The following is a 13,325-nucleotide window of genomic DNA, read 5'->3' on the forward strand; positions in this document are numbered from 1 at the left end:
ATTCTTCACACTTAACCAAGAAAAATTTTTAGCTGGACTAGGTCACAAAATCCCCCAAACTAAGAAAATCATTAGAAGTCCTGAGATTGGTGAGATAAAACAGACATTAATTTACTACTGATTTCTTGGTGAATGCAACACATTTTCCATCAGTATTAGTCCACACAGAACCCATGAGCAAATCAGGAAAAAGCAGCTCCTTTGGGCAGCTACACCTCAGTGAGCACATGGCTATGAGTGGAACCGCAGCTGAATTCCAACATCCTCTTACTGACTCAAGTAGGCAAACTCATGCAGGGTGTAATCTGAACAACTAGACACGGAGATCCTATTTATACAGATCTCTCTCTTTAGTGCTTTACAAATAGTAAGACAAAAGTGATATAACTAGAACTTTTATCTATAGCCATTACACAGTAGGATTGTGTCATAGTGAGATTATAAAATTGTCTACAGCAAATACCAGGTTAAATTTAGGTGATCATGAAATGTTACTTGATAAAGACTTCTTGTAATAATGTCATCAAAGAGCAACCAAGAAAAATCTCTCTCCTTGCCGTCACTACCAGGAGAGGGGAATACTTACCACCATCTTCAACTGCAAAATAGAACATATCACTTGTGGCATTAGCCCCTTCTCTTAAGACATAGCATATTTTCATGTCATCAATGTCAGCTAGAAAATAACAAAAAAAACAAGATGATTAATTACCAGAGTAAAATTGATGATTTATTATGGTAAATTTTATTGGCTATTAGTTTTCCTATAAACATGTTTAAATTCCTTTTACCTCCTAACAGAAACAGTGCTGTCTTATTTCTCAGATCTCTAAGCCCCTAGATTTCAGCTGTCCCATGGAAACTTGATCCCTTACACAGATAAATAGAGTGCAAGAGTTAGTTTATAATAATAGCAAGGTGTTGCCCCCCCAGTGGCATTTGCATGTTCATGCACCAAAGGAATGACTATCTAAATATGGAATGTCAGGCACCATGACAGGTGGAAAGGAAGATATTTTGAGGCATGGCAGATTTCCTGGCACTCTTGAAATCACATCCTTTGCCTCCCAGTAGGGAACTGGCCCGCAGAGGACAGAGCTTTGCTCCCCAACACTGGCTAACTTTTCTTACTTTTTGTGCTGTAGTGGGCTATTTTTTAAGCTCTCCAAAGTTTGAGAGAAAAAAATTAGATGATATTTTCAAAAAATCACATACATTGAAATAACTGATGACTCCCTGTTGAGAACAAAAAACATCTAATAGAAGTGGAAATGGGCTGGACATGGTGGCTCATGCCTATAATCCCAGCACTTTGGGAGGCTGAGGTGGATGGATTATATGAGGTCAGGAGTTTGAGACCAGCCTGGTCAACATGGTGAAACCCTGTCTCTATTAAAAATTAGCCGGGTGTGGTGGTGCGTGCCTGTAATCCCAGCTACTCGGGAGGCTGAGGCAGGAGAATCACTTGAGCTTGGGAGGCGGAGGTTGCAGTGAGCTGAGGTCGCACCACTGCACTCTAGTCTGGGCAAAAGAATGAGACCCTGTATCAAAAAGAAAAAAAAAAAAGTGGAAACCTTTATTCATAGCAGAAAGCTATATTGCCTCAGAAATGTACTTTATGTTGTTTCCTACTTTATCAAATTCACATGCATACATTTGTTCTCATTACGAAGACACAATTTTTAAAACTTATTCATCTATCTTACCAGTTCCTTTCCTTAATGATGCCACACATACAACATAATAGAAATAATCATTTTGTTCTGTGATACTCATAATAGATTATTAATTGATCTGGGCCAATCAGTGAGTTTCTACGACTACCTAAAGTCAAGGTCATGGCTAAAAATAGCTATGACAATGATAGGTAATATTTATCTGTCTAGTGTGTGTTCTACGGTTTTTCCATCTCCTAAAAGCTCTAGTAAGTTCATGCTATGGAATTCAAAGGCTTATAAAGAAGACAATGGCTTTATGAAATGTTAATCTCAAGTGAGGCAAGGCATTAGGACGGACCAATGACACCACAAATTTCTATAGCTCCACTTTATAGATGTAAAATGTGTGCTCTACCCTGGCTCATAAAGTTTTAAAAGGTGACTCATTATTAGGAACACTTGCAGAAGGAAAATGTGATTTTATAGTTATTGGTACCTTCCTGCTAGCAGAGGTATTTGGAGGTAAAACATGCCTAAGACGTTTGATTCTCCCTTAGCACTTCATTTCTTTTTTAAAACAAAATTGTTAATATAGAGATGGGGTCTCACTATGTTGCCCAGGCTGGCCTCAAGCAATCCTCCCATGTCAGCCTCCCAAAGTGCTAGGATTATAGGTGTGAGCCACCGAGCCAGGCCCCACGTTTCTAACTCTACTATAACTTTCCACACTTCCTGCCTAGTTTCACTTTTATCTTTCTGTATGGTTATCTTTCCCAGTAGATCAAAAACTTCTGGGATTTTTTTTTTTCCCATCTTAACTTCCCACAGTTCTTTGCTTAGAATATTACAGTAGCAAAGGTGCAAACGTTCCTCAATTTAAAATGAAAGGGCTGAGTAGGTAGATCACACTTGTATCTCTACCTTTGCATTTATGATATTTCTGCCAGGGTAAGGACTGAAGCCCCTACACAACCCTTTGCCTGTTTACTCTTATAATTCTTAATTGTATAACCTTCACTTTACCAGTAAAAAAATGCAATAAACTCTGCCGACTACACGTCTTTACCACAAGAATCATGACCTCTGGCCATGTGGGGAAGACCCTCTTCCAATGTTTCCACCCCTTCAAATTGCATAAGAAAATCTAAAGGCTCTACTAGGAGAAAAGGCACTGTTTAGCATGCCCGGCATCTGTATCAATGTTTTCTTAAGCAAAATTGTAATCGTTAAGGGATAGTTTCATTGAAATAAATCCTCACTTCAAAACAGAATTTTAAGAACTTTTCTTTTTTCAGATAAAGAAAACATAAATGCAACTATATGGCACTCTGGTACCCAATTTTCCCTCCAAGTTAGGGCGTGTGTTATTGATTAGCTGGAACATACTAAAACCTTTCATATTTTTCATATAATTAATTAATAATTCATGGTTCAAAAAGAGCCTCTAAAAAAAGTAAGTAAAGACTTTCACCATCATACTGGTATTCTAAAGGCACCTCTACAAATAACATAAACACACATGTTATATGTTTATGTATATATAAATGTATATAACGTCTAGTTTTCTTAAGACACAAAAGTAGTAGCAATATAATCTAATAGCCAAAATGTAATCTTTTTAAAGCAAATATCTAAGAATTATCTAGACTTTCTTCTAGTTGTTAAATATACATTAAATTTATTTCAGTTTATCTACAAAATTATTCCATGAGATTTTTTTGTTTATTTGTTTTTAATTCTAAGTTCATTAACATGTCAGGCAACCACATATGGTTCAAACTCTTTGAAGACATTTCTGCTTTCCTGAAACTGACTTATAAATTATCCCACAGAATATATCATTATGTACTTATTGTAGGGAAGAAAAATCCAGGTACTTGAGACATGCAATTTAGATCTGGGTTAGGGGGAGCGGGGGCAACTTGGCAAAGAGGTGAAGTTTGAAATAAATAAATGATATCCATAATTTACCTAATTATACGTTGTTAACTTTTCATCAATTTAATAAGTTTTAGAAAGGAATTAATTTTTTTCTTCTAGGAACCATTTAGTCAATCAATTTAGGAATAACCTTCTCTGGCCACCTGTGCCAAATTGACCTAATTCAACGCATTGAAAATCCATCAAAATATAGGTTTATCTTATCCCTTCATGATAAAGTAAAAACAAAAACAAATAAAATGACTGCATAGTCTTCACTGTAAGCACTGCTTTCATTTCTCCTACTGGAAGAAGAGCCATGGTAGCTTTCTGATGGCGCTTTCTCCGTTTTTTAAATCACTTATCTAATCTCCATAAATAACAGCTATGAATCAAACTCTAGCCTTGACTTGTTCGAATGAGTGCTGTGTGATTAAATACCAACAGCTTCCCTAGTCAATATTTTGGTTTGTATTGGAATGTGAAATTTTCCTTAAAAATTCTTAAAAAGTCACATCACATAATAAGCATAACTTCTCTACATTTACAAAGATGATAAAAATTAATCATGGTGACTCAAAGTCAGTAAGAGACAGAACAACTGCCTATAATGAAACAGCATAATTTTTTGAGTTCAAAATTTCAGAAATAATATTCTAATATTGTGAGCTGTTGGACTTAGTCCACAGAAGTTAAATTAAATCATTTGCCTGTCTTCATCAAAATAGTCCTTTTAAAAATCTCTAAATCAGATTTCTTTTTCAGGTCAGAGGAGTAATTTGAAGAACCATTTTCTATTATCTAATATATTCCTTTCATTCTCTTCCCTTTCCATGAAAATAAACCAGTGTAAGACAGCATGGCATCACTAGCCTCAGAAAGCCTTCACATAAAAGTTTCCTACTGGTCTGGCATGACACTTGGCACTTTGAGGTTTTCCTGTCCCTGCAGGCCCTGGGAGACATTCAGGCTTTTAGCCAAGAATCAGGAGGTTGGAGTGTGGAGCTATTTGCCAGCACCTAAAACTGAGAAGTAGTTCACTTTAACACTGCATTTTGCTACATCTATGTTTATTAAAGCATTTGTTATCTAAGAGTACAACACAGTTGCAGGAAAAGAACACCCCCATTGGGATGCCCTGGGGTTAAGCTCCATCTCTACCCATGGATCCCACATAGGAAAGACCTAGTGTCCATTCTGACATGGTGAGATTTTCATGAAAGCAACCCAAATCCCACTCTAATGAAAGTTGCACGTTCTACAGAACGGAGCCCTGACTCCCAAGCCAGCATAATGAATGGGCTTCTCCCTTCCCTCACTAAATAACTCTGCATAGGACACTTGTCCTTTCTGCCTCAGATTGTGTCCACCCACAAAGGAAATTCAGGTTAGAAAAACCCTGTTGCCTAAGACTGCAGGTGCCTGAGGCAAATGTTTTTTGTTACCGTGTTTGCAACAGGTGAGAGAAGAGGTTCACAATGATGAAATAATTTCCCCCTTCTACTATTAAGCTTGTTTACCTATCTTCATGTTCTTAATAATGAATTAGATGTATATTTTGGTGATGAACACATTGTTATTTTATACATCTTTAAGTACACTTTCCTTTTTCATGTATATCCTAGTAGCATGCCCTGTACATATCATTGTTATAACTCTAGATAGGTGTTTATCAATTATGTCTCTGGATGAGTATTTGCCTGTCATGAAATATTATTAAAAATTTTTTAAATCTACAAAGTAAATAAATGTAAACAAATCTTTTAGTTACAAAGTTCCCAACAACCATAACTGTGTCAGAGCAATGCTCCTAAAATTTAATCAAAGTAACCTAAGTGTGAAGGCTTTTTTGGTAATTGATAATGACAGCAATGTGAATAAACAGTATTTAGAAAGCACATCCTTCATTAAGGTGCCAAAATGCTTCATGAACCACCTGCAGCATACAACACAGAGGATGCGTTGGATAGGCATGGCAAATGGAGCAGAATTGGAAAGCCTGCTTCAATTTTAATTCACCAAAGTTAGCCTCCTGCTTTGGCAGCCTATCCTTGCCACTTTCAAAATACATCAGTACTCCCTCTAATGAAGGTCACTGAGATGGGAGGTAGGACAAGAAGGGTGCTGTCCTCCCAGGGAAGTGAGTCCCTGTATTCTCCCCATCCCCTTTGTTTCCTTTCCTTCTCTTGGACTCTAATTTGATGCTCTGTTTGTGAGGCTTTCAGTGAAGCCATATTCTCAGGAAACAAGGATAACCAAGAAAAGAAACATCAAACATACCTTGTGTGAACTGAGCGATGCTGTGGTTGCCTTTGTCCAGGTTGAGGAGATATCCATGTTGAGGGGCCTCTGTCACAATAAACCTAAGAGAAATGTGCAGGCTGTCTCTGTCCTCCACTTTCAATATTTTGCTTGTGATCATGAACCCCAAGTGGCCAGTGACTAGAGTGCGAAGTGTAGAGGCTCCCTTATTCACTGCGATTTGGGGGACACTGTTGTCAACAGCCAAGACCTGGATCTTCATTACTTGGGGTCTCCTTGTTTCAAATACCGTATCAGGAAAAACATAGAAGTCTGTATGGGTGCCATCAGTCACTGTGAAGGAGAAGCTATCTTCACTTGACTCGGTGCCATCATGTTTGTAGCTGATTAAGTTTTCATTCAAGTCTTGCTTGGTAAAAACCATGACAGGTCTGGTATTGTTGAATAGGAGATGGCCATGAATAGGCACCTGGGTGATAGTGAATTTCAGGAGCTTGTCAGGAGTATCTCTGTCTTCAACAGTGAGCTCAAAAGGAGTAATCAGCTTGTTTTCACCTTCACTGATGACCAGGTTGTGGATGGTGACCACTGGCTTTTTATTGTCCACATCGCTAATGGAGATACGGAATGTCCGAAAGACAGGGTTACGTCCATCGGTGACTTCAAACTCAAAACTGTCCATTTTCACTTCATCATCAGCTGTGTGGATGTAGTAGATTTTGTTTCCAGCCAGTTGCAGCTGAGTGAAAGATGTGATGGACACTCCAGGCTGATCTGTGCACTCCAGGTGACCTCGCATGGGAGCCCTGGTGATGGTAAAAACCAAGTTTTCATCAGGGCTGTTCAAGTCACTAGTGCTTAGTAGGTCTGTTGTGAGTGTGACCTTGCCACCTTCTTTCAAGGACACTCCCTTACTTATCACATCAGGGAAGACAATGTCAATGCTCCCGATGGACACATAAAAGTAACGATCTATGAGGGGATTTATTCCATCAGTCACGTCAAATTTAATTAGGTCCCGAATGCCCTCTCGCCCCAAATGGACATACTGAATTAAGTTTCTGTCTACTTCATCCTGGGTAAAATTCATGCCCAGTGTGATATTTTCAAAGGCACCAGTAGGTTTTCGTCTCTGTAATAAGCCATGTCCTGGCCCATAATGAATAATATAAACCAAAGATTTGTCTTCTGAATCTAAATCTGTTGCCATTAATATTTTGTTGTTGATAATCTTGGTATCCCCAATTTCTATTTCTAGTCCATTATTGATAGTCATTCTGGGCGTCTCATCATCAACAGGGATAACTATAATGAGGACCATCTTTTCCACAGAGTGCTTCCCATCTGTTAGTTTAATCACAAAACTATCTTCCTGGGTCTCAGAGTCATCATGCTCATAAATAATGCTGGAACTCTCTATGATCTGGTCCAAGGTGAAACTTTCGACCAAAACCGTGCCATTTATCAGCTGATTCATGATGTGACCATGAGTGGGGAACTGGGTAATAGTGAAAGTTAAATCATCCAGGGGAACATCAGCATCAGCAGCATTGAGAATGGGTGTATCAATTACCAGACTCATGCCTTCCATCACCATAAATTCTCTCATAAACATCTCTGGCTGTTCATCGTTGGTGGGAATGATTACAATGGGGAAGAACTGTCTCTCTGAAAAGTTAATGCCATCAGAACAACGAAATATAAATCGGTCCTCCACAGGTTCCACCCCTTTATGGACACTCTGGACATAGTTTATGTGGCCCTGCCTGAGATCTTTCAAATTGAAAGCACTTATGGCAATCCCTGCTCTTGATTTCTCAGAGCCTGGTGCTGGAGAAATGTTTTCAACATAACCTGAAGTAGGTTGAATAACTATAGTGCACAAGATGTCATCATTCAGGGAGTCAATATCTTCAGCACTTATATGCATTGATGTTATAACACTTTTATCACCTTCCATTACTATCAACTGTTCACTTACAGAGATTTCTGGGGCCTGGCTATCAACAGGCAGGATGGTCACCCATATAGTAACTCCTTGGATAGTATTGCCACCAATTCTCCATTCTTGAGACATATCTGACAGACTCAGGTTAAAAGAATCCGCTTTAGGCAATAGACCTATCTCACCACTGGTGTGGGTATATACAACAGAGCCCTCCAAGATGTCCCTTTGAGTAAACTGCTCTGCTGGAATGCCATTGACCAAGATTTCCCCATACAAAGGTGGATCTTCCAAGAGGAAAGTCAACATCAAGTCATCAGTTTCCTCATTGGTCCCCTTAATAACATTGGCAGTGATTTCAGTAGCCCCATTTTCTAAGACATCTAGATAGGACTCCAGAGTGCCAGTAGGATGGCTCAGTACTGGCACTTCATCGTCCACTGGCCGGACATTCACTCTGAGAGTGATGGGCACCACATGATGTCTGTCGCTGACTTCCAAAGAGCAGCTATCAGTCAGGGACTTGTCCCCATTATGGGCATAGGAAACTCGGCCCTGTTTTATGTCCTCCAAGTGGAAGAGACCACCTACATGCAGGATCTGTCCAGACACTCTCATGTGGCCATGTTTGGGTGCCTGAGTGACAGTGAAAGAGATATGAGCAACATCAGTGTCTACATCATTCACGTGCAACTCTGTCTCACTCAGGATGTGCTGACCCTTCTCCTGAATAGTGAAGCCAGTGTTGAGGATCTCAGGTGGCTGGTTGTCCACGGGCTGCAAGTAAAGGGTAAAGGTGCCTGGAGCCACATTCCCAGCTCGGTCTTCCACCTGGAACTGGAACTGGGCCACTCGAGTAGCCACGCCCAGTTCTTGAACCGGGGGTCTGTAAGCAATTTTATGATGGTTGATCTGGGCTTGGGTAAAATGGGTCACCACAACTGAGGGGTTATCAGTCAAGACCAAGGTACCCAGTGGGGCTGGCAGGTGGTTTTCGTCTGTGTCTGTGGGGGGCTGAGTCACTGTGTAACGTAGTTCTCGGTCATCTGTGTCTAGGTCAGTGTAGCGCAGCCACTTCTTCCTCAGTAGTGTCAGCTGGGATTCCTGTACCATCATACGAAGGGGACAGCCACTGCCCAGCTCCGGAGGGAGGCGATCCACAGGATGGATACGTATCACAAACCGTTGTAGCCCGGACTGATTAGGAGGGTCATGGTTATCCTGGACTCTAAATGTGAACTGGTCTGTGACTGGCCTAGGACTATGGGGCCCAGAGTGTCTATAGAACAGCCTGCCCTCTGTTATGTCCTGCTGCTGCCACTCTGTCACTGTTCGCTCATAAAATGCTCCCTCCTTCCTCCAAAGGCCTCTGAGAAGCTCCTGCTTCTCATGGGGAGGGTGAGTTTGGCGGAGAAGTAGATGCCCCGTAGTTAAGAAGGGTGACTCCAGCACAAAAAGCAGCAGTGAATCATCTGAATCCATGTCAGTTGCACTCAGGGAAAGGGGCGGAATGGGCACTGTTTCACCCTCTGCCAGTGTCAGCCCCGTGTTGGCATTGAGAACAGGTGGCTGGTCATCCACAGGCACTAAGGTGATGGGGAACAGAAACTGTACCTGGTGTCTGCCTCCTCCATCCACCATGCGAAGCACCAGGTTGTCGCTCAGCGAGCCGTCTTTATCATCATGCTGGTAGACCACCTGGCCGGCTGCCAGCTCAGCCACTGTAAAGCTCTTGGGAGCAGAGCTGCCACTGGAAGCACCCGGAATGACAAGATGACCATGCCGGAGCCCAGCCACCACCTCTAGCCGCACTGCTTCTAGGTCATCCTCATCGCTGATGACCAAGTTTTGCGGACCACTGCCTGCAGGGCCTGTGAGGGGCCGAGACTGACCCTCATAGAGAATAAGACCGGTATTCCGGGTGACCACCGGAGCCATTGTGTTCATGGGCTTCACCACTACCATGAAGGCAAAAGGGTCTGAAGCTGCTCCTTCTAGATCCACGACCTCCAGTTCCAGTTCAAAGAGGCGCTCCTGGTCGGAGTCTTCAGAGGGGGGCTGGTAGGCAATCTTCAGGAGCCGCAGATCCCTCTGAGTGAAGGAGGAAAGGGGCAGGCTGCGGTCATCGGTGCTCACCAAGTAACCCTGGCCAGGCTGGAATGGAGAGGTAAGGTTGAAGATCAACAGGTCAGGGGGAGACTCAGCATCCTCGGCTGCCAGCATGTCTGGGGTCAGGGCCGTCAATACAAACTGGTCCACCTCCATCATCATCATGGCCACGAAACTGGGCTTGGGTGCAGTGTTCTCGGCCCCTCCTCGGATCCTCACCAGAACCTGGAAGTGCTCGCGTTTCAAAGCAGGGCTGCCCACAGGTGCCCTTCGTGAACGCAGCTCCACCACCATGGGCATCCAGTCCCTGTTTGGTGAGCGACTGGCGGCTGTGTGGCGATAGCGCACGCCTAGTTCCTGGAAAGCTTTGCAGTCCATCAGGAGAGGCTCCGGGGCGCCTCCCTCTCTGGCTCCTCCAGGGACCTGCGGGTAGTGGAGGAGTTCTCCATAGCGAGGCAGCGCGCCCAAGCCGGACAGGATGCCCACGCGGCACTCCTCTGTCTCGGGCTGGTAGGCGAACTCCAGGCTCCGCGCGTCCAGGGCATTGCTGGTCCCCAGCAGTTCTTCCACGACCAGAGGCAAGTTCCGAGTCACAACCTCCAGCTGGGTGAAGACCACCTCCGCCTCCAGTACCAGTGGTAGCACTACCGCCCCTCCGGGCGCGTCATAGCGCAGCTGCAGCCGGACGCGGTCCCGAGACGGGCTGCGCGCGCCCAGGTGAGAGTAGCGCACCTCGCCGGGGCCAAACTCGCACGGGAAGCGCTTGGGACTCAGGCGGCCCGGTCGCTGGGCCAGTGCGTCGTTGTCTAGTACCGAAACCGCGCAGCGGTCCCCGGGCTGCACCTGCAACACCAGGTCATGCAGGGGATCCAGCCAGACTTCACGGCCGAAAGGCACCCGGAGTCCGCGGTTCGCCAGCACTATGGCCTCCTCAGCAGGGACCCCTGCAGCCCCCGCGAGACCAGGGGACAGCAACGCCCTGCCGAAGGCAGCGGGCTGTGCTGGGACGCGGCTTACCAGTGACAGGAGAAGCAGCAGCAGCAGCAGCAGCAGCCGGCGCGGCGGTGGCGGTCCCGGTTGGAAGCTGCTGGAGTTGCCCGTCCAGCGCGAGGATAAGCCGGGAGTCTCAGCTGCGTGCATGGTCCGGGTGTTCAGGCTCGGACAGGTCAGCCCGAGGGCACGCGAAGTCAGTTCCCCCGCAGGCAACAAGAGACACCGCCGGGAAGTGCCGGGAACTCCGCGCGCTGCCCGCGGGGCCCTCCTGTAGCCGGGGCCGGGCCAGAAGGATGGCAAAGTTGCGCGGCGCCGTCCGGGCTGGAGCCGCAGCCGAGGAGCCGAAGCCCTTCCCAGCCCGTCCAGCGCCGCCGCTAGCGACTCAGTCGCGCGGAGAATTGAATCCTCCGCTTCTACTTTCCAGGTCCCGGGCCCTGGGCTTTGAGGGAAATCCCTCCCCTCTCACCCCCTCACTCCTCCCGGGAGGCCAATCGTTGGTCGGGGAAGGAGGCGCGGAGCTGAGGGTTGGGTGGTAATTTCTGCCAATCAGCTCTTGGAGGCCAAGGCGGGGAAGCTGCGGAGAGGGGAGGAGACGGAGGCGCAACAGGTTGTCCTGAAGTGAGGGGAGAAGAGGCCCGGAGTTGCCCACCCCTGCTTGCGCTCGCTCCGGGCTGCTATTAATAGATCCGGTGCTCCTGCAGAGGAGCCGGAACACTCTGCTGGGCCGGACTCACTTCGTCTGCCGGCGACCTAGGGTCACCCATTTCGGCCACCCCCACCCCTCCGCCCTAGTCAATGAAATGCCGCGCAGGGCAGGCCCATTTCCCAAGGAAACTTGCAAACCCAGGGGAAAGTTAGACGCAATGCTTTTTGAGTTTGAAGCGAAACCCAGAGCGTTTGAGAAGAAATTCTGGGTCGTATTTGCAAAAGGACAGCTGGAATTAAAAGCCATAGCTAGGGCAGGTTGCACTCCGGCCCAGCCCCCTTCTGCGCGCCCCGACGCTGCTTTCTCCTCACAAATTACAACGGGCACAGTCCTCCGATTGGTGAGTTTTTAACAAGCCCCTCCTTTGCAACCGAGGTTCACAGGGTAAAAGGAAAAAAGGGCATTTGGAATGCGTGAGAAATGCAGTCTGATCAGAATTGCTAGTCTTGCACCAAAGAATAAATTCTAGGGAATGTGGCCCCAGGCTCTCCCAAATCCGACTCTGTTAGGGTAGCTGTCATTAGAGACGTTCCTGTTCTCTTCGCAGTAATTAGACCAAGCACAAACTAAATCTACTTGTCAGCATCACATTTCTTTGCATGCCTCGAAAATTGATAAATATCCGGAGGGCACACTAAAGTAGTTTAGCTCTCATTTCAGCCAGCGGGTTTTGAAGTCAGAGTTTGAGCTCTTCCTGCCCCCTTGTGTTTGTTTGGTTTTAGTAGCGTGTAGATTCCCTTTCTAAAAGGTTTTCTATCAACTCTCCTCCCCCCTCAAAAAAGACCCCTTATAATTTAAACTTAATCATTTTCGGATTGGCTCCTAAGCAATCATAGTCAGAATGTTTTATTTAGGATATTATTTTTTTCTCCAGTAATGCAAATCTGATTGCTAACAGGAGCATAGAATTGGAGTAACAGTCATAATTAGTCATAATTGCCCTTTTCCTGCTCCAAGGGATTTTGAATTTGGAAAAGAGGGAAATATAAGAAACTGTTAATGCCTTTTTACATTTCAGTCTAAATTGAAGCTAGAAGGTGCCTATGGAGGTAATTTCAGTAAGAAGTGCCTATCTTTTTAACCCTTTGTGTTTTCAGCTTGAGCTCCTCCAGACCAGGATTTTGATCCTTGCTTGACACAGTTACAGCTATTTTCCAGGCTGCAGCACAAACTGTACGTAAGTATGGCTGGGAGATGCCAGATTCCTCTCCATGAAACCTACTTAGTGGTGTCTGTCTCCAGGAATCAAAGACAGGAAGTTCTGAAATCTTTCAAAAAGAAGCAAGAGATCAATTTAAAGGAGTCACTCATCCAAGCAAGTATGCAAGCAAGCAAACAGGTAACATTTAGTTAATTAAATATTAATTAAGATTATTCTGTGTGCTGTGCATTGTTTGAGGAGCTTTTAACTACCACTTAGAAATTGATGGATACATTTCACAATTTATTACAAAATGAGCATCCAGGAGCATAGAAGGGATGTGGCCCTTACTTTAAATACATCAGAAAATCCCCCATCCAACTCTTTACCAATTTCCTATTTGCTTTGTCATTATTATTTTATAATTTATTATGATTATTTATTATTGCATACAGAATTCAAATTGTGGAAACATGGGAGGAAATTCTGCTATTTCCTGTTCCAAATTAAAACAAATAAGATGCCAAGTAAACTAGAAAGCCAATTTCAGAATACGGCTCTTTTTATAGCATATTTCAAACTATGGTTGTG

General features: G+C 44.5%; 1 protein-coding gene across 1 annotated transcript in view; it reads right to left on the reverse strand.

Moving 5' to 3' along the window:
• Positions 1-11,034, reverse strand: part of FREM2 (FRAS1 related extracellular matrix 2) — a 185,972-nt gene extending 174,938 nt beyond the window's left edge. The window contains exons 1-2 of the mRNA XM_003270299.4: positions 5,859-11,034; positions 587-676 (exon numbers count right to left, since the gene is read on the reverse strand). Coding sequence (XP_003270347.2) covers positions 587-676; positions 5,859-11,034 — 5,266 coding nt within the window. The remainder of the gene's footprint in view (positions 1-586; positions 677-5,858) is intronic.
• Between the last annotated feature and the right edge of the window lie 2,291 nt (positions 11,035-13,325).

The sequence above is a fragment of the Nomascus leucogenys genome, chromosome 9, assembly GCF_006542625.1.
Source record: "Nomascus leucogenys isolate Asia chromosome 9, Asia_NLE_v1, whole genome shotgun sequence".
In the NCBI taxonomy this organism is placed as follows: domain Eukaryota; kingdom Metazoa; phylum Chordata; class Mammalia; order Primates; family Hylobatidae; genus Nomascus; species Nomascus leucogenys.